At 44.0% G+C, this 20809-nt stretch overlaps 2 protein-coding genes across 4 annotated transcripts in view; one reads left to right on the top strand and one right to left on the bottom strand.

The window, feature by feature from the left end:
- Positions 1–20809, bottom strand: part of RNPC3 (RNA binding region (RNP1, RRM) containing 3) — a 152196-nt gene that overhangs the window by 90884 nt on the left and 40503 nt on the right. The gene's annotated exons all lie outside the window — the stretch shown is intronic.
- Positions 9133–20776, top strand: LOC128072130 (pancreatic alpha-amylase). 3 transcript variants are annotated; one of them, XR_008202140.1, is made up of 11 exons: positions 9133–9322; positions 9788–9934; positions 10140–10337; positions 11003–11233; positions 11663–11796; positions 11884–12006; positions 12116–12215; positions 12381–12502; positions 12597–12722; positions 15911–19805; positions 20703–20776. XR_008202140.1 is itself a non-coding variant. In XM_052665618.1 (10 exons), coding segments are annotated over exons 1-10 (1350 nt in total). In that variant the 5' UTR covers positions 9133–9154; the 3' UTR covers positions 15912–20495. The 3 variants fall into 3 exon arrangements, 2 of the variants coding, with proteins under 2 accessions (XP_052521578.1, XP_052521577.1); XM_052665618.1 differs by lacking the exon at positions 20703–20776 and having other exon boundaries at positions 15911–20495; XM_052665617.1 differs by lacking the exons at positions 15911–19805; positions 20703–20776 and adding an exon at positions 13233–14227 and having other exon boundaries at positions 9134–9322.

The following is a 20809-nucleotide window of genomic DNA, read 5'->3' as shown; positions in this document are numbered from 1 at the left end:
ACTAAAATTTTCAAGGTAATGGTGAGTAATAATTTTGAAGGTGGATATTAAGTAGAATTGAATGAATTCAGAGCACAACTGCAAATCTCTTGAAGCTGTTGTTAACCATGCAAAACTACTTCCTCTGTGACAGTTTGCTGAGCACAAAACCAGTATTTGAAGAACCTAAGTTATTTATTTCAATTTGATGAGATGCTGAGCAAAGCTGATATTTCAGTTACATATACTAGAAATGAACATACAGATGATCCCATATGTATTATAAATTTAAGTATAACACTGTATTTCCATATATCTTTTTAATACATAATATACACACATCAGGAACTGTGGTAATAATGTCTTTCATTTGCACAGATGGAATACTTCCAAAATCAGTGGCAGAACTGAGAGGTTTTATAGGCTATTTCTTTTCCACTGCATAATTTCTAAAGTAAACAACAGCATAAATATATGTATAAAATAACAAGATTGTGAGCATGACCTCAACATCACCATGAACAAGGGTTTTTTAGAATTTCTAGATATTTGCATTAAAAAAAAAAAAAAAAATGTATTCATGCCTACATTTAACACAAACCCTTTTGTTTGCTTTTTTGTGGGAAGTAGTATCTATTACTTTTTAAAAAAATGATAGAAAATTATAGGGAACTGTAGTCTGCAGAGGTGTTGCCAAGCCACTTCACAACAGTACATACCTAAAACTCTAATGTACTTTTAATTATATCTTTATTTTTAAATCAGAAAATTAGGTTTCCAATTATAAAATACTTGTGCTGTGTATTTTCCTTAGATCTATTCTAAATTTAGCTTTAAAATATTAGCTTTATTGCACAATAGTTAAGGCATATAAAGTCATTGTGGTTTGAGGCAGTATTAAAAAAAGCATGATCGAGAGCACTGGGTTATGTATAGAAGTGATAAAGTAGTCAAAAAGCAATAATATGATGAGAATGGACCATTGTGACAAAGTACCTGTCTCGTTCTTATAAGATGAATTTCTTGACACCAAGTTGATTTTTACTGTTTGCTGCTATCTTTGGCATTTAGATTGCAACTTTATCCACAGTTGTGTTCAACCTACTGAAGGATTCCCTAACAGTAGCACACAGCCTCTTGAAACAGATACAGTTAATATCATGTCTCTGAGAATATAAAATATTTTGTGTTATTTATGATATCGTGTTGAGCTTAGATTCACTGAAATCAAGAGGTCCTTTCTTGGCTACAGGATGTGAGTTTTCAGCTGCCTGCAGTGCATAAGATGAGTGATTAGAGTGCTCTCCTGAGAAGCTGATAAGGAGAGGTAAGTCTTAAGACTCCTTTGAAGATTGGAGGGCTTTGGTTCTCTGCTCCTGTGTTTTAAAACATTTCTGTATTAAGTAGCAGATTAAATGGGCGGGACAGGAAAGGTGTTCTCTGCCTTTTGTTTAAAGTGTGCTGCTGACTGTCCAAAGTTCAGCTTCAGAGTGAGACAGAGACTAGGCTGATTCACTGCCTAGAAGAGCAATTTCCTTCAAGAGTGGGAATGCTGGGTGTCTGGCTTCAATAAGCAGCTGAAAAGCTTTTCAGCCTAGTATTTCTTCCTGAGAAGAGCTTTGCAGTTTCACATTCTGAAGCGTAAGAACATCCTACAGAAACATCCATAGCTCCTGTACACATGATAATTTTCTGAGGCTTTCACGACACATCCTATTCCTTCCAAGTCTGCCCTGACCAACTCCCTGATTTGGAAGGCTGACAAGTAGGCAACTCCAGGCCAGTTTTGCCTAAATTACCTCTCTAATACAAATTGGTCCCCAGTATAAATTGCTGTGATAATAAATTTGTATTTTTCAGATGTTCGTATCTTAGTAGGAGAAGGAATGAGGTGCATAAATGCAGATATAAATAGAAGTGTTCTTATTTCTCTATTAACTTCAAATTGCTCAGTTGACTGTAATTAATTGAAATTATTTAATTTCATAAGTGACTATCCTGTAATCAGATACCAAACAGACTTGTCAATTCTCATGTTTTCTTTATGTGACTCTTCATAGAATGGCTTGGGTTGGAAGCGACCTCACAGATCATCAAGCTCCAACCGCCCTGCCACATGCAGAGCCACCAGCTTATATTTCTAATACTAGACCAGGTTGCTCAGGGCCCCATCCAACCTGGCCTTGAACATCTTCAGGGACAGGGCATCCACAGCCTGGGCAGCCTGTGCCAGCACCTCACCACTCTCTTGGTAAAGAAATTCCCCTGATATCCAAACTCTATCTTCCCTCCTTCAACTTAAAACCATTTCCCCTTGCCCTGTCATTATGTATCCTTATAAAGAGTTGACTCTCCTCCCATTTGTATGATCCCTTTAGATACTGGAAGGCTGCAACAAGATCACCCCACAGTCTTGTCATCTTTGGGTTGAACAAGCCCGGCTCCCTCAGCCTGTCTTCCTAGGGGAGGTGCGCCAGACCTTTGATCACCTTTGCGGCCCTCCTCTGGACCCTCTCTAACAGCTCCCTGTCTTTCTCATATTGAAGGCCCCAGCTCTCAATGCAGTATTCCAGATGGGGCCTCACGAGGGCAGAGTACAGAGGGACGATCACCTCTCTGTTCCTACTGGCCACTCCTCTTCTGATGGAACCGAGGCTACCATTTGCTGTTGCAGACAGCATCCCTGTATTCTTCCAGGTGACACACCCTTGTTTTCAAAGCCTGTGTGTACCTTTCTTTGTCCTCACTTTGCCCAGCAGGTCCTTGCTAACCCATGCTGGTTTCCTGCCTCCTCTGTCTGCTTTGTTATTCAGAGGGATGGAGAGCTCTTGTACTCTCAGAAAAGGCATCCTTGAAGAGTAGCCAGCTTTCCTCAACATCTTTGTTTCAAAGGACAGCACCCAGGAGATCTCAGCCAACAATTCCTTAAACAGCCTAAAGTTCACTTTTCTACTTTTTTCCAGGCCCACATTCCTCAAGATCACAAACTGAACCAGGGCATGGTCACTGCAGCCTAGGCTGCCTCTAACCTTCATGGTTTTTCCAGAAGATATCCAGATGGTTGAAGTCCCCCACCTGGATGGGAGCCTGTGAGCACGGTGCCTCCTGCAGGTAAAGCAAGAAGGCCTCATCAATAGGCTCCCCTTGATAAGGTGGCCTTTAGTATACTCTTATCACTAGCTGGCTTTTATTAGTTCTATCCCTAATTCTAAGCTACAGGCTCTCAACCTGTTCCTGACTGTTTCTCAGAAGGAGCTTTCATCTCTGACATACAAAGCAACTCCCCCACCCTTCCTACCTTGCCTATCCCTTCTAAAGAGCCGATACCCCTCGCTGGTGGTATCCCAGTTCCATGTAGGAGCCATCCCACCATCTTTCTGTGATAGCAACAAAGTCATAATTTAGCAAGTGCATCACAGTTTCCAAATCTTCCTGCCTATTTCCCGCACTGCATGCAATGCAGTGTATAAAAGCACCTCAGCTGGGCTTTCTGTCTTACCACCTTTCCAGGATCCCCCCACCCTTCTCCATCCCTTTGTACTCCACCTTCGTGACCCATCAGGTTCTGCATGAACTCTTGAACACACTCAACCCCCATGAACTTCATTTTGTTCCTTTTCCCCTTCGTACCTAGTTTAAAGGCCTTTCAACAAGTCTCTCCAGTTCCTGGGCTAGGATCCTTTTACCCCTTGGAGACAAGCAAGTTCCATCTGCAGCCATCATGACATGCTGAGTAAATTGCCCCATGGTCCAAAAAAACCCTAAAATTCTTGAGTTTCCACCAACCTCTTCGCCATTTATTTATTAGTTGGTTTTTCCTGCTCCTTTCAACATCCTTCCTATCCTGTCACTCAAGGGATAGTAGAAAAAAACACCTGCATGCCCATTCCTTCAGATACCCACTCTAGTCCCTGAGGCTTTTTTTTTATAGTTCAAGGTTTTGTCAGTAGCTTCATGACTGCTGGCCTGAACTATCAACAAGGGATGATAATCAGAGGAGCAAATCAGACCAGAAAGCTTCCTCGAAATATTCCTGACCTATGCCTCAGGGAAGCAGCACACCTCCATACAGGTAGGGTCAAGACAACATATAGGGTCCTCCATTCCTGTCAGCAGGATGTCACCTACAACAACCACCCTTCCTGCCAGATGGAGGCAGCCTTTAGGCATGGAGTCAACTGCTTCACCCAAAACAACCCTGTGAGCAGACCTCCCACCATACCCTCACTGACCACTCCAGGGCCTCAAACCTGTTCCACAAAGGCACTTGGGGAACCAACCAAGCATCCTGAGCACTTGGGGTTGCTCAGGATGGCAGTTACCTACATCACCTAGCCAGTACATATTTTCACACCTCCTCTTCTCTCAAATTTCCTCACTCTACTCAGCAATGACAGGGCATCCATTACTGTCTTCCAATTATCACCCCAGTGTCTTTCTTGCAGAGATTTACACCACAAGTCTATCCCCTGCTCACACATTCTGATACTCCTTACCTTCTCAACATCCTTCTTGAGTTCCACCACCATAAGAGTAGGTCACCCACCTACTCACACAGCAGCAGTAGACTCAGGTGCTGCAGCAAAAGACTTGAACCTCCGCTTCTTTAGGCACAGACTCGTCGCCACCGTCTTTCTCACCAGCCTTTTTCCCTGGTGCAGAGCACGGCGAGATACGCTGTCCGCGAGACGGCCGATAGGCGACCGGTCCGACATCGGGCAGTAACATTACCCCCATCCTGCTCGCCGCACTCCCTAGCGGCAGCTTTTATACACGCAGGGGGTGCCTCGCCGCTGCTCCTGGCTCCGCCCCTTCTGTTTCAGATCGCCGCTGCCACGCGGGGAGCAGCGGTGTCCGGCAGCTTCTCGCTGGCAGGGCTACTCGTCAAGCAGCCGAGGCGGTTCCCTGTTGGCGGTGTGCGTCCGCTCCATGCCGCGTACCTCGCCAAAAACAAACAAGCAGATAAAAAAGCAACAGCAACAGGCTCCATATGTTATTCCCCAAACACAGTATCGGTATTTTAAGCGCTCACAGGCTCCACTCTGCAGCAAAATCAGCTGTAGTCTCACTGAGCTGCGGCAGCGATGTTGTCTCCTGCTGAAATCCCTGAACTCCAGAATATCCTGCAGCACGGTCTGTGGTCCGTGGCTGGGCTGAGATCCTTTTGGGTGAGAAATTGGATTTTTTCATTCTTTCCTATCCAAATCTGAGGTCACCTTGCAATACTGTAAATATTCAGAGTAGCCACGTGGAAACAAAGTCTATAGCAGCAAGGTAGTGAGGGGAGAAGACAAAAATCACATTTGCTTAAAAAGAACTGCAGTTTCTGGCATTTTTGATGAGTAGAAGGGAGTGGGGAGAATTCAGTCTACAGGCATTTTACTGTGTAAAATAAATTGGTATTCCGTAAAAATTATTGACTTTGTTAAGATAAAGTGAATTAAAAGTCCATTTGTCTGTTAAATCATTCAGGCACCTTCCACACAGGTGGTTAGAACTCAGTAAAGATACAAGTCATTATTTCACATATTTTAAGGAAAATATGCATGCACAAAAAGAGTGACTATATCTGATCATTCTGATCTGAGTTCCAATTATTTTTGTTTTTTTCTTTTCGTACCAATTTCTGCTTGATCTTAATGACGTTTTTGGATATAGAATAAATATGAGGCTGTACCACTGATTATCCCTGAAATCACAGAATCACAAAATCGTAGGGATTGAGAGGGACCTCTGCAGATCATAGATGTCCAGCCCTCCTGCTAAAACAGGTTGCCTACAGTAGGTCACACAGAAAGTATCTAGACAGCTTTTGAATATCTCCAGAGAAAGAGACTTCGCAAATCCTCCTGGACAGGTTGTTCCAGTGCTCCACCTCCCTCAATTTAAAAAAAAAAAAACAACAACAACAACAAAAAAAAACCTAAATGGAGAAGAAGTATAGAATTGAAGAAGAGTAACAAGGTAGAGAAAGTAAATGTAAAAAAAAGGGAACAAAAAAAGAATTTTCACATTTCACTCCATCTGCTTGTAAAACAAATGTCTCTCAGTGGATATCCCCTTCTCATCTCGTTGGCATGAAGGCTGAAGATGGGAACCAGGATGCTGTATCACAGCCCCATGGGTGAACGCTGAGCTGTAACATCGACAAAGAACAACATCACATCCAAACGGACCAGCCGACACAACCAGGGTAGCATCCTGCACAGCTCTCAATTTTCCTGGGCTCCCTTAACAAGAGCAGCTGATTTCACAAGCTGCAATAAAGAGCTCGTTGACAGAACCGAGAGGCTTGTGTTCAGTCAGTTCATACGCATGCTCCTTCACATGCCCACATGAAACATGGGGAAGATTCATGACTTATCAGTGCCTACAGTACTGTGAAGCACAGGTGCATTTCCAGAAGATAAGTCTATGATGTACACCACTGCACTCATTAGTAAGGTGACTAAGTGTTCAACCTGAGATAAACTACTCCCTTTCCTTGGTTTTACTCTAATCTTTATACAGCAAGTTTAAAAAAAAAAAAAAAAGAATTCAAAATGCTGCCACCTGATTTGTCCCCATGATTTTCAATGTCTCCACTTCCAATATGACATCTGCCATCACTGAAAGTCAAGACAGAATGTGGAACAGCCATTCAAAAACATTTACACAAGGCGTCTTCCCAGTCTAAGTGTTGGGGTTGTGCTGTGCCCAGCAAAACCCTACAGCTGCATGAGAGAAGGACTTGCAGGGTGCCTTCATAAGATATGGTCTTTCCACTGGCCATTTATACTTCTGCAAGATGACAAAGTTCCTACTGCAGCTGACAGTTTTCACAGAGATGAAAGCTATCAGTTACTGTTTGTCTAGCTAGCTGAGTATCTTGCTTTTCCTGAATTGCCACATGACTGCAGATATACTACATTCTCACAATGTTCATATCTTATCATAGCCCAGGTACTAGTGAGCAGTACACTCAAATTTGAGTTTGTATTCTTTCCGGTCATATAAATAAAGTTAAACTATCAAAAGATACGCAAAATGTGACACATGGACCTTGATGAGGAGACTCTGTAAAAGGAATAGAAAGGAATTAGAAGGCAATTGGAAGTCTCATAACTGTCAGAGGGGGAATAAATTCACCAGCATTCAGAGGCAGCTAGCTCTCAGGATTCATCAGAGCTTGAACTTGGGTACCTGATCAGCCGGTCTAGTCAATGGCAATTGTTTCACAGTGTACCATGGGATTTCTTCAACAGCTGAACCACTTGCCATTACCTCAGTACAACTCAAATGGAATGGTGTTGTAAAAATTGACCTCAGACATTTAGTCAGACTTGGTAATGTTTAGTCACGATGGATTTGTTCTAACTTATCAACCAGAAAGTGTAATCAGCTGCATTTCCTTGCTTTTAGAAAGTGGGCAAGGTCATATGTGGAGCCAGTGTATAGTTTTGAAAAACGGAACTGAGAGTTGTGTTACCTGCGATATTGAAATCCTTACTCCCTTTTGCTCCCATCTAAAACTGTGCCAATACTGACAGTAGACACCAGTGAACCACCCCCCCAGCCCCAAACCAAAGCTCCCACCAATCAGCAAGCATCAAATACATCACTGCTGTTAATCAAAATAAAGGTGGTGGGTTTTTTGTTGGTTTTTTTTGTTGTTGTTGTTATCGTTATTATTGTTTTTTTCTTATGTCGGGTTTTTTTCTTTTTTTTTCTCTGTTTTCTTTCTTTTTTTTTTTTTTATGGAAAAAGAGACCTTTGATAAGATTTATGATACAAAAATGAACAGGTGGCCAAATGAGCCCCACTTCTATACTTCTTCCCATAATATGAACTCTGGAGAAGAGAGGGATGTATCTGAAACACATTCAATGACATGGCTCGTTTCAGAGAAAAACATACTCCAGGCAGTTCAGGAACAAACAGAAATTAGATTACTTTTCTCCTGGAGTGGCTGCGCTTCTTTGTGGACTTCGTATTTTTCTCACAGTTATTCTCCAAGCTTCTGGTCTTAGAATTCAGGGTGTTGTTCTACCAATGGCCTAACTCTAGTCTATTCCTGGCACATTGTATGGAGGCCTTTATGTTAAAGATCAGTTCTCAAAGATTAACTGGTACCATGTCACGATAAAAATCTGCAAGGTTTCTGGAGCAGGAAATTTTGGTAAACGCCAAAAGGGGAACAGAACCATTCAGCATTTCAGTTCCGTTTTATTGCAGACAACAAAGACTCATCTGCAGTACCTCTTTACACACAATACTGGTTTCCTTATCTGACTCAGACAAATCATTGGTAATTTAAAATAACATGAAAACTTAAGCAGATTCTCTGTTGGAAATACTTGACACTGATCACTTTAAGGTAGAGAAACATTTAGCGTGTGTGGTTGTGTGTTGAAAAACTGATTAAGAGCTCATAGCAAGCATGGGACAATAACAGTAAAAGAACAGAAGCCTGGTTTCTAACTAACAGTGAGATTCAGACCTCAAAGTCTCACAGCATGATGTGTGATATATTTGCTGTTGACTGACAGCGGCTGATCTGGTGCACAAGTTTGAGCTCAGAGTAATCCTGAGAGCTAGATGTCTCTGGCTGCTGGCAAATTCCCTCCCTCTCTTAGAACTATGAGCTTGTCACTAGTCCTCTCCCTTCTTATTCCCCTTCCTCTTCCCTTTGTTTTGTCTGTGCTTTTCCCTTCTCTTTCCTCCCCTTTCTCCTTCCCTTGGCCCTTTCCTATCCCTTTTCCTTCCCCTCTCCCTGCCCTTTTACAATCCCTTCACCTTTTTGTCAGTGTGCCTTCCTCTTTTCCTTTTCCCTTACCTTTCCCTTCCCTTTCCATCTTCTGGAATCCCTTCTTCAAGCTCCAAGTGTCACATTTTGAATAATGTAGAACTATCTTAGTTTACATTATTGAAAATAATATAATCCTAAATTTGGATGCTTTGTTCAGAGACTGCTTGGTATATGATAAGGTATAAACACTGGGAGAAGGCACATTATCTTCAGCTGTGGGGCAGTTCAAGATAAAACAAATGGGAATATGGATACCCTGTTAGCTAGACAAACAATAACCGATAGCATTCATCTCTGTGAAATCTGTCAGCTGCAGTAGGAACTTTGTAATTTTGCAGGAGTATAAATGGCCAGCAGAAAGACCACCAGCCTTAAGCTGAAGGCACCATGCAAGTCCTTCTCCTCCTCGCAGCTGTAGGGCTTTGCTGGGCACAGTATGATCCCAACACTCAGACTGGGAGGACGTCTATCGTGCATCTCTTTGAATGGCGCTGGGATGATATTGCTCTGGAGTGCGAACGCTATTTAGCTCCTTATGGTTTTGGAGGAGTTCAGGTATGTAGTTTCCTGCCCACAGGCAGTAAAATTGCTTTGCAGCATTTGCTTAACAATCCAAATAGCCAGAATTGCAGACAATGAGTTCCAAGTAACTTTCTTGTTCAAAGCAGGGATGGGAGATCCTGCCAGCCTGGTATGAGTGTGTGTTTAGCTGCAGATCACCTGCAAGAGGGCTTACTTTTCTCTGATACGTTCGCTTACAAAGCTAAGTTTTTCTCTTCTACCAAGTCAAGTACACAGACATACAGAGTTTCGGCCATCCAAAGGATGTCACACATCCAGGCAATCCATGATAACAAAGGAGAATTTCCTTGATGCCAGTCTACAAGACTTACATTTTGCAGACCTGAACTGTCTCATGGAAATGACAGACTAATCTCAGCACTGAGCACACCTTACTGCACTTAAAACGTGAAATGGGAACTACAGATTTCTGACTGAGGTACGTCCTTTCACCCACAGGTTTCTCCTCCAAATGAAAACATTGTCATTACTAATCCGAACCGGCCTTGGTGGGAAAGGTACCAGCCCATCAGCTACAAGATCTGCAGTCGATCAGGCACTGAAGATGAATTCAGAGACATGGTGACCAGATGCAACAACGTTGGAGTAAGTGCCTTGAAAATGCGTAGCCGATACGCTGAGAAGGGCGGTTTCTGTGGAGCAAAGTTGCCGCTCCTATTCTCGAAGGAGGGTTAAACGGAGAGTAAAGGGAGGCAGATGAAAGGTCACGCTGACAGCGGTGCGGTAAAGCTCCGGCTGATGCTTCAACAGCATCACAACACAGACTGAATCGCAATCACTCCTTTTCCAGGTTCGCATTTATGTGGATGCTGTTGTCAATCACATGTGCGGATCTATGGGTGGCACAGGCACCCACTCAACGTGCGGGAGCTATTTCAACACCGGGACTAGAGATTTTCCTGCTGTGCCGTACTCTGCGTGGGATTTCAACGACGGCAAATGTCAGACCGCCAGTGGAGACATCGAAAATTATGGGGACATCTATCAGGTAACTTTTGTTGATTTCGATTTTGATATTTTTTCTCGTTTAAATCTTGTTGTGTACAGTAAAGCCAAAGAAAAGGAGTAGTTTATCTCAGGTTGAACGCTTAGTCCCCTTACTAGTGAATACAGTGGTGTACATCATAGGCTTCTCTTCCGGAAACGCACCTGTGCTGCCCAGTACTGTAGGCACTGAGAAGTCACAAATCCTACCCATGTTTCACGTGGGCATGTGAAGGAGCATGCGTCTGAACCGACTGAGCTGAAGCCTCTCAGTTTTGCCAGTGGGCTCTTTCTTAGGACTTTGGAAATCAACTACCTTTGTTAAGGGAGCCCAGGAAAATTGGGAGCTGTGCACGATGCTACTCTGGTTGTGTTGGTCGGTCTGTTTGGACATGACGTGGGTGACGGTTCTTTGTCAAGGTCACAGCTCAGCATTCACCCACGGGGCTGTGATACAGCATCCTGGTTTCCATCTTCAGCCTTCATGTCAACAAATGAGGAGGGGATATCTGCAGAGAGACATTTGTTTTACAAGCAGACGGAGTGAAATGTGAAAATTCAATTTTTGTTTCCTATTTTTCTCTTCCTTTTTACTCTTCTTCAATTCTGTACTTTTTCTCCATTTTGATCTTTTTTTTCTTTCTTCCTTTTCTGTGTTTAATTACCCAGGTCCGGGATTGTAAGTTGACCAGCCTTCTTGATCTGGCTCTGGAGAAGGACTATGTACGCTCAACAATTGCAGAGTACATGAATCACCTCATTGATATGGGTGTAGCAGGGTTCCGGATCGATGCTGCCAAGCATATGTGGCCTGGGGACATAAGTGCGTTTCTGGCCAAATTGCACAATCTAAACACTCAGTGGTTTTCAGAAGGAACAAAACCCTTTATTTTCCAAGAGGTAATTTCCTTTTTTTTTTTTTTACTTTTTGCCTGTTTGTCTACCATGTATTGTGTTTACGTTTTTATCATACCCCTTCTGAGGAATGGAAATAGTGATGTGTGCTTGTTCTTACAAAGCAGGAAAGATTGTCAGTGCAGTGGGTCACGGACACGTGCCCTTCATAACTGCAAGGCATCATGAAATCTTCATGGGGATTAGTCTAACTAAGAGGTGGTACGCTGCAGTTTAGGAGAACAGTGAAGCCCCACGTTTCCACGTGATTTCATCACATATAATTAATCCAAATTTGGTTGATATGCCTGGCAGAAATGAATGTGCTCGTCAATACATTTTTCTTGATCTAATGCTACAGATAATGGTGAGAGCTGTGCACTGCATTACTGATTGATTCTGTTAAAACACAAGTGACGCTTTTTCCCATGCCAGGTAATTGACTTGGGAGGAGAGCCAATCACAGGCAGTCAGTACTTTGGAAATGGCCGAGTAACAGAGTTCAAGTACGGTGCAAAACTGGGGACGGTGATCCGCAAGTGGAATGGAGAGAAGATGGCCTACTTAAAGTAAGGGCGAACGTCCCGCGACCGATGTGAGATAAGCTGGATGCGTGACGTGAAGGGGGAGAATCAAGTCCTTGTGTTTTTCTCTAGGAACTGGGGAGAAGGCTGGGGCTTTGTGCCTTCTGACAGAGCCCTGGTCTTTGTGGATAACCACGACAACCAGCGGGGGCACGGGGCAGGCGGAGCTTCCATTCTTACCTTCTGGGATTCCAGGTGAGCAATGGCAGTGTCTGGATGATGACGCTTACTATTCTCTTTTTTGGTCTGTCGCTTCTTTGGCATCGTTTCTCTTCCACGTTCTGTTACGTTTTTTGTCCAACAGGCTTTATAAAATGGCAGTTGGTTTCATGCTCGCTCATCCGTACGGGTTCACGCGGGTGATGTCAAGTTATCGTTGGCCAAGATATTTTGAGAACGGACAGGTGAGTTTGTAGCGCTGAAGATTTTGGCGTGTCAAACGTAAATGATTTCTCTGTCCTGTGCCGGATCTGCCAGATGGACTTTAGAAGCCGAATTTATCTTTTCTCTTGGGATACTCTCTGTGCGTTTTCCAGTAAGGACTTTAAAAAGTTTTTTTTTCGTTTAAGGATGTCAACGACTGGGTTGGACCGCCGAGTAACTCAGATGGATCGACGAAGTCTGTGACAATCAATGCCGACACAACCTGCGGCAACGACTGGGTCTGTGAACATCGCTGGCGACAAATAAGGTGGGAGGAAGACGTAGGAAAAGCAGTGACTCTCGGGTCACGCGCCTCGTGGCCGTAGAAGTCCTGCAGCCACAGCTCTTCCTTGCATTTTCAGGAACATGGTTGTCTTCCGTAACGTGGTAGACGGTCAGCCTTTCTCAAACTGGTGGGACAACGATAGCAATCAAGTAGCTTTTGGTCGTGGCAACAAAGGCTTCATTGTCTTTAATAATGACGACTGGTGAGTGATTTCCCGGAAAGCTACGTATGAGTTCACAGTAGAGAAGACGAGGCTGTGGGCAGGATACAGCCCGGGGGTCTAAGCATTAGCAGCTTAAGTTCTGGTGGTTATGGGCAGAGAGGGTAGTTTATCACTTCCCTCATCTGGCTCTAGCCAATCTAGTTGTGCCAATGCAACCGAAATGGTGTGAATGATCCCAGTTAGGGGGTTAATTACTTCTGTTTAACCGCATGCATCCTGATGTAGGAGCTGCCTGTACGCTTTGGTTTTCTCCTGTCCTTTCCAGACAGCGAGACCAACCGCTACAGCCTGAGCTAGATTCACACGGTTGCCTTCTAGTTGTGAGGGGCTAAAAAGGGAGTTTAGAGAAACTGGGCCCTCAGACCGAGAAATCCCTTGCGATGCGTCATCCTCACAAGTAGCAGAATTGCATCAGGCTCAACAGTCCTTTACCTGCTTTGAAATTCCTCTTTTGAAAGCCATGCTTTAAGCAATGTACTTTTTGCGTAGGTATATGAACATCAATTTGCAAACGGGGCTGCCTGCCGGTACCTACTGTGATGTTATTTCTGGAGATAAGGAAGGCAGTGCGTGTACTGGAAAGCAAGTGTATGTTTCTTCGGATGGAATGGCCAATTTCCAGATTAGTAACACTGATGAAGATCCATTTGTTGCAATTCACGTTGATGCCAAGTTGTAACTTCAGTTGCAATTTTTTTTTCTGTGCTTTTGCTTTGTATGTATACTGATTGTGCCAATTTTGATTCCCTGATTTTCAAGAATGAATGATTCTCTATGTCTAGCAAATAATAAACTGCTACCAAACTGAATTATAATGCCTTTTTCTGCTAAGGAATTACACTGCAGCATTATAATGTCATAACTGTTAGACTGATACAATCCAGTCCTCACGCACCCTTAGTGGAGCTACATTGTGAATCATCTGCTGCAACATTTCCCACGGTTACGGTTTGTCCTTTCTTTTGGACAAAGCAAGCATATATCCCTGGTCAGCGGTTGAATCTGGGCCATCTGTCATGCGAGTTGGTGACTTGATTCACACTCAGTTTATGCCCAATGTTCACACCATTGTTCTCCGCAAACTACTGCTCGTTCTAACTCTTTCAAATTTATATGTGAAGTGAGTTGCACACCTAAGAACTGATTATGATGTTGACCAGAGAGTAGCACATTCTTGTCTCCGTGCTGTGTTTTCTCTGCTCTTTCTTGTCCTTGCACTGAGAGTTGTTCCTTTTCACGACACGGTAGTCCAGCTTCTTGGTGTATAAGGACAAATTGGTGTCACTTGCTCTTTGAAAAGAGCACTAAAACCAAAACAAGCTGAGGTCTTCCTTTTCATTTTTATGGGCAGCTGATCTCTCTTTAACATTGCAGAGTTTAAAAAAGATTAACGAAGTGCACTTTAAAATGAGTCTATAACCTTCACAGCATCGGATCAGCAAAAAAACAAACCAAACCAAACCAAAAAAAAACAACAACAAAAATACCCAACCTGCTGAAACAGCTCAATATCCCAAAGCTATCGTTATCAAAAGCGGTGTTGCAAATTGTGAATCCTGCAGCACACTTTGGTAATGCTTATTCATTTTTTAGGAAGCGTATGTTGGAAATAGTGACCGTCAATTATTTGTTCAGTCGCACGTCTCATGACTAGGACAACAGTTTTCTTCCAAGCAAGTAACGCTACGTCATTTGCTGTCTGTGCGGAAGTGGCTTAGCCAAAATCTTTCACGGCCTTCCCTGTTGATGTTATCCTCTGCGGTAACCAGCACAATACCGGCGGACCAGCAGCACCTAGAATGGCGAGCCAGTCTCTTTCAAAGGGGCAGGAGCACTCAATGACCTCACCCCAAGGGCAAAAGACAAGTTTGAGAACGACCTGATTGAGTGATAGTGGCTGGAGCATAGACTGTTCTTGTTTCCTTGAAGTATAGATATGCCTCCATGCTGCTCGAGACTCAATCATTCTGTAATGTCTGGCAGTATTACTCAGACCAGGAATAGATATGGCCGGCCCCAGCATTTTGGCTGTGATCAACTGCCAAGACAAATGTGCCAAGACAAGCCCTCAGTTTAAATCAGAGAGCTTTATGGAACTTTTAGAAGCCATTGAAACTGTTGGAGCTTTCCTGCCCCTTTGAAAAGGATTGTTAGTGTCTACCTTCTGAACTAATGTACAACGTTAAAGCCATTGCAAGCTCTAATGACAGTACTTATTGCATTAAAGCAGTTGAAATGGCACTTACTGTCCTGAGGATTCCAGAAATAAAAGGCAGTCAAAACCTGTCAGAATACACAGACAGGTGTGTCACTGCCTGCAATCACTTCAGAATCCAAATTTTCGATACCATGGAGGCAGTGTTTGTTTTGTGTGACGTAAGGATAGAAAACTTCGGGCTGAATTCACCGGTGACATAAAGTATACATAAAGTACAATTTGCTCCTTTGGTATACTAAACAACTTCAGTTCACTTAGGTAGAAACCTTTGGAACAGTCAGTGTTAAAATAGCTTCCAGCAATCATCTGAGGTTTCTGCCACCTGGTGGGTCAACTATATTTTTGTTTTCTTAATGGCATGAACTGACAGGGAACCAAACCACCCACAGTTACGATGCGATGCTACAATCCAAAATACTGAGGAGTGAAAATCTTTGGTCTTCAATTCAGTTGACAGAGAATCACGAAACTGGCACAAACAATATACATACACAGCAACAGCGGCGAAAAAAATTCTGAATGAAGTTATAACTCGGCATCATTGTGAATTGCAACAAATGGATCTTCATCAGTGAGGTGATTCATGTCTGCTGCTATTGTTGAGCGTACATAGTTCTTCTCCAGAGCCGGATCGAGAAGACTAACCAAGCATCAGTCCCTGATGTAGGAAATTTTATTACAGAAATCAAACCAAGAAATGTTACTGATATCCATGTGTTTGTAAAACAACGGTCTCTGGGTGAATATCCCCTCATTTCATTGTCACGAAGGCTGAAGATGAAAACCGGGCAGCGTGGTACACTGCACGGGCATGACCTACATTCGACCCTGACCCACTTGTCCCATGGTGGGCTGCATGCCTGCCACTGCTCTCTGTTGCTGTCGGCAGGGAATTTGACTCGCCAGTTAATTATTTCCATTTCATATTCGTGTCTCTTTGCACTTTTAGAAAGTCAAAAACATGAAAGGCACAGCGCTGTTCACTTACAAGTACTATGACAGCAGAGCCTCGATGACATTTGCTATGTTGGAGGAGGTGTACCAGATTTCCCCCTTCGGCAAGCCCGATGGGATAGCAGCCGTGGAATCCAGGTGAGAGCAGTGATTGTCAGTAGTGCAGCAAGCAAGGGCGAAAGTTCTCGCCTGTCTGGCGACACTTCCAGACAATGCAGAGCAGTGCACAAACTCGAGATTGATCCACATTGCAACAGCACAGCTGCAGTGCCAGAAGCCCTCATCCCACGGCTCCAGCTGTACATGCCCAGCTCTCACGTGGTTTGCCACGCTGCCACTGAGGCGTTTCTGTCTTTTGCTTCAAGACAAGAACCAGTTCTGGCCGACATTCACGCTTTTGCATTATTTCTCAGATTCGCAGGTCATTTGAGGCACAGTACCTTTCAACTTTCTGGGTTTTTTTTTTCCCCGCGATTAACAGAAGCACCGCAACAATTAGCTCAGAATGTTGAGGAAGGAGGCACTTCAGAAGCTTCAACTGAGTTCTCGTAAGTGGTTCGACAAACACAATGTGTTTTCTTCTAATGTTCTAAAACGTCAGCTGTTGGCATGAATGAGGAATGATTTAGAAAATGTTTCCTAACACAATGCAAAAAAATTGTGAGGAATACTGTTAGAGCTGTCATAATAAGATTGCTTTTGATTTCTTTTTGCCAAGATGTAGATTAAAAAATTGGACAGAGTGAAGAAAATAACGCAAAGTAAGCCACACCTAAAGCGCACGCATCAGAAATGGAGCAGGTCTACTTTAACTGTAGCTGAATGAATCACTAGGATTTGATTTAAATTTTGAAAATAGGAACACAGGAGAAGATCCAAAGTAATTTCTCTTTACTTCTCAGATACAAATGTTTCACTGCATAGCAGCGCTAATAAATGGAAACGTTAACAACTATGACTTCATTGTTTTGCAGACAAATGACAGTTTTCGGTCACAACAACCCCAGGCAAACCTGCAGGCTTGTGGAGGAGTGGCTGGAAAGATGTCATGCAGAAAGGACCTCGGTGCACCGATAGACGGTCGGCTAAATATGAGCCAGCAATGTGCTCAGGTGGCCAGGAAGGCCACTGGCATGCTGGCTTGTATGGGGAACGGTGCGGTGAGCAGGACTAGAGAAATCATCCTGCCCCTGTAGTTGGTGAGGCCTCATCTCGAGTACTGTGTTCAGCTTGGGGCATCTCAGCGCAGAAAGGACGTGGAGGAGCCGGAGCAGGTCCAAAGAAGAGCAGCAAGGCTCGCAAAGGGCTTGGAGAATGTGCCCTGCGAGGAGCGACTGAAGGAACTGGTGCTGTTTAATCTGGGGGAAGGGAGGCCAGAGGAGAGACCTTATCGCTCCCTTCTAATGCCTGGAAAGTGCTTACGGCAAGAGCAGGGTTGGTCTCTTCTCACCAGTGAAAGGTGACAGGACAAGGGGAAACAGCCTCAAGTTGTGCCAGGGGAAGCTTAGATTGGATATGGGGAAAAACTTCTTTACAGAAAGGGCTGTGAAGCACTGCAATAGGCTCCCCAGGGAGGCATTTGAGACACCATGCCCAGATGTGTTTAAGAACCATTTGGACGCGGTGCTCAGGGACATGATTTAGCAGAGGGTTGTGAGGGTAGTCTGGTTAGGTTGTGGTTGGACTCGACGATCTTCCAGGTTTCTTCCAAATTGAACAATTATACAAATCTACGATTCAGTGACTTTTCTGACCTATCCCCAAATTCAGAACGCACCAATGCTGTGAGTACTCGTTTACTTGGGATATGGTAGCTTGGTAAATAAACACTGTGCTCAGCCTTCATTTTGTCATAATGAAATTCTTCAGGTAGGCGATGCTCATCTCTTATTATTTCCTTAGGAGTGACTAAAGTTTTAAAAAGTGTCTAATTTGCTTCTCGTAAGGCTGACAGTTTGGCAGCGAGGTGTTTATGTGCCTCACTCGTAGCTGTGATTTTTTTCTGGCATTAAAATCTGAGCAGCTTTACTCAGGGTTTTGCACCAGAGATCATTTTGCTTGCTGTGACAGTGTGTTTCTTATTATGCAATTGTTACAGGATCGCTGCCTGAGGCGATTAAAAACAGCCTGCTCTGATCTCGGCCACTCTGCGACCTCACTGCCAAAGCTCCCGGCAGAAGCCATGTTAAAGACATGGCCTTGCCTTATAGGCAACGCAGGAGAGCCAGCCAGCATCAAACGCATCCCAAAGTTTTTGCCAACGTTTTCACTTACTGTTGCAACATTATCGAGCAGAATTCACGCTGATGCTGAGCTGGCCTTGAGGAAAGTAATAGCCAAAAAAGACCCTGTGAAGGTAACCATCATTATTGAGTCTGAGATTGCGATTGACAGTGCGATTCGGGCTGCCTTAGCGATGTGGGAATAATAAAGGCATCGGGTGACGGTAGCAACTCCGGGCAGATTTTGTAGTAACTGGTTTTCCTCTTTCCCACGTTGCAAATCCCTGGCATTACTCCATCCATGTTGACATTCTGGGAAGGGGGTCGCATCAGTCACTGTCACACTGCGACTGTTGCTAACGGGTCTTTCTTCCAGCCCTGTTCATTACGCACCCAGCAATTTTTTTCATTTTCAGCGGCAGGCTCTGTGCTTAATGCTTTTTTTGGGGTTTTGTTCACCATTCACTGCAGATCAGACATGCACAGTTTAGGAAACATTTCTTCCTGAGGAATTTTGAGGTATTCACAAGTTGTACCTTCCTTCTCAAGGTAAGGGAGATCACTCTCCAAGTTTGTATGGACAGCACACTCGCTCCTTACATGCACGTGACCACTTTCATTGTTCTCTTGGAAACAAAGCCTTCTCTTCCTATCATGGCAGCCAGGGCCAGCTCACTGCTGATGCAGACCACCTAATGAGCAGCTAGTTTCATGCATACACACACAAGAAGGCTTTGGCAGTAGGCAGGATCCCACAGCTCTACAATCTACAAGTAGAAGAGAGAGAATTTGTAGCTGCAGACGGTGTGACACATTTTGCTGTGTTTTCTAAGAATTTAGCCTCAGTTTACTATCTTCACATGGTTTTAACTCTTTATCATTCAGATTTGCTGCTTGCAACATTTCCATTAAACTTCTGAGCCCCAGACTTGAGGGGTCGAGGGCCGATCACGGTCTCTTTCGGAGACCCTTGGGAGCTAGTTCTGGAGGACGCGGGTCCCAGGAAGGCTGGGAATACTGTAACGAAGAAATTTTAAAGGTGCAGGAGCTGACCATCCTGAACTCACAGAAGATGAACCGATAGGGAAGGAGACCAGTCTGGCTGAGCAGAGGCCTTTGTCCGGAACTCTGGAAAAAAGGAAAGTTTGCAGTCTTTAGAAAAGGAGGTGAGCAACTTATGAGGATTACAAATATGCAGTGAAGCTGTGCGGGGAGAAAATCAGAAAGACGTAAACGTCTTATGGGCTGGCTTCACCCATTTCTGTGACCGGACGAAGCACGGGCAAGCACAGACTCATGCCCCAGGGAAGGGGGGAATGGGAAAAGGGGAAAAAAAAAAGAGGTAAGGAGACGGGCCTAAGAACAGAACAGTGACGACAATCTGAGTCTTATATATTCGCTGTCAGGAATGTACGAAACTTTTCTTCTTTGTATTGAAAGAAGTAATGAATAAGTAACCACCGCTCATAAAAATGTGATTGCATCACGGAAGGCCTGAGCAGCCAGTCCCCTCGTATTCACCGCACCTTTCGGCCGCTTTAATTGCACGGTAATTTGTAGACACCTAGCACTTTAAGAGGAGCCCGCCAGCAACATTGTCGAGCCTCTCGGTCAGATTCCGCAGCTCAGGATCTCCACCCTTCAAAAGGACACGACCCTTCACAGACAGTAGGTTCCAAAAGTGAGAGATGCTGTATGTAAATAATTGATGTGTAAGCCACTAGTTGTGTGAGACAGGAACCGATTGGTGTCATTTAGAAATACAGATGAACTAGACAGCTTTTGGAGAAAAGCAGTAGGAACACGTTCTCGCTAGCTGTTCTCAAAATCGGTTTTATGAGGGAAGCTCTTTGTAATCGCTTTTCTTTCTCTTGTCAAGCTGGAAATGTTGGGAGAAAGAGCTTGTTGTAATCATTTAGAACCATGGCCTACAATTGCTCGTGAAACACACTATTTGCAATTTAGGCCATCCTCTGTGAAACCATCTAGTGATTAGGATGTGCAGTACAAACATTCACAGTTATACAATTATAAAAAATAGAATTGAGCATAGGCCAACTGTCAGAATTTTAAATGAGGAATGAAACTGCTATCTGAGGTGAACGTTATTGCTGAAGTCTTGTAGTGCCTGTGTCCACGATTAGAAATAATTAAAATCTTAGAGAAAGTCATCCTACTGATTTATAGGACACGGGAACGTAACCCAGAGCAACGCTGCACGGAACTGTTTGCAAAGCTCCGCTTCCAATTTCACCGCTATGCAATTTTCTGGCGTGTATCAGCAGCCCATTCGGCCACCGGTCACATTGCCACTGCCATATTTCCACTGCCGTCTTTAGTCACATGTTTTCTGAGATGAAATTTGGGGGGAAGTTGGTGGTCTCTGGTAAGGTCAGGGCCGGGGATGTTCTCAGGCAGCGTGACCGTCTGTCATTCCATTCACTTCAAATGCAAAGCGAAGCGATCCGTTTGAATCGGGTATAGTTACTTAACTTGTCAACGAACCCAACAACGAGGCGAGAAGGAGAAGCGCGTAACAAACTTTCAGTTGAAGTGTGCTTTAAGTCCGTAATTCAGATCCGGAGCCCACGTGTCGAACTGTCAGGCCCCCGATCGGCCCTAACGACACCCAGCCGCGCTAACGAGCGTCAGGTGGGGCGCACAGCCGCGCC

Source organism: Tympanuchus pallidicinctus, unplaced genomic scaffold (assembly GCF_026119805.1).
Source record: "Tympanuchus pallidicinctus isolate F22 unplaced genomic scaffold, pur_lepc_1.0 scaffold7, whole genome shotgun sequence".
Taxonomy (NCBI): Eukaryota; Metazoa; Chordata; class Aves; order Galliformes; family Phasianidae; genus Tympanuchus; species Tympanuchus pallidicinctus.
Note: the sequence above shows the minus strand (reverse complement) of the source record. Positions and strands in the feature narration are given on the sequence as shown.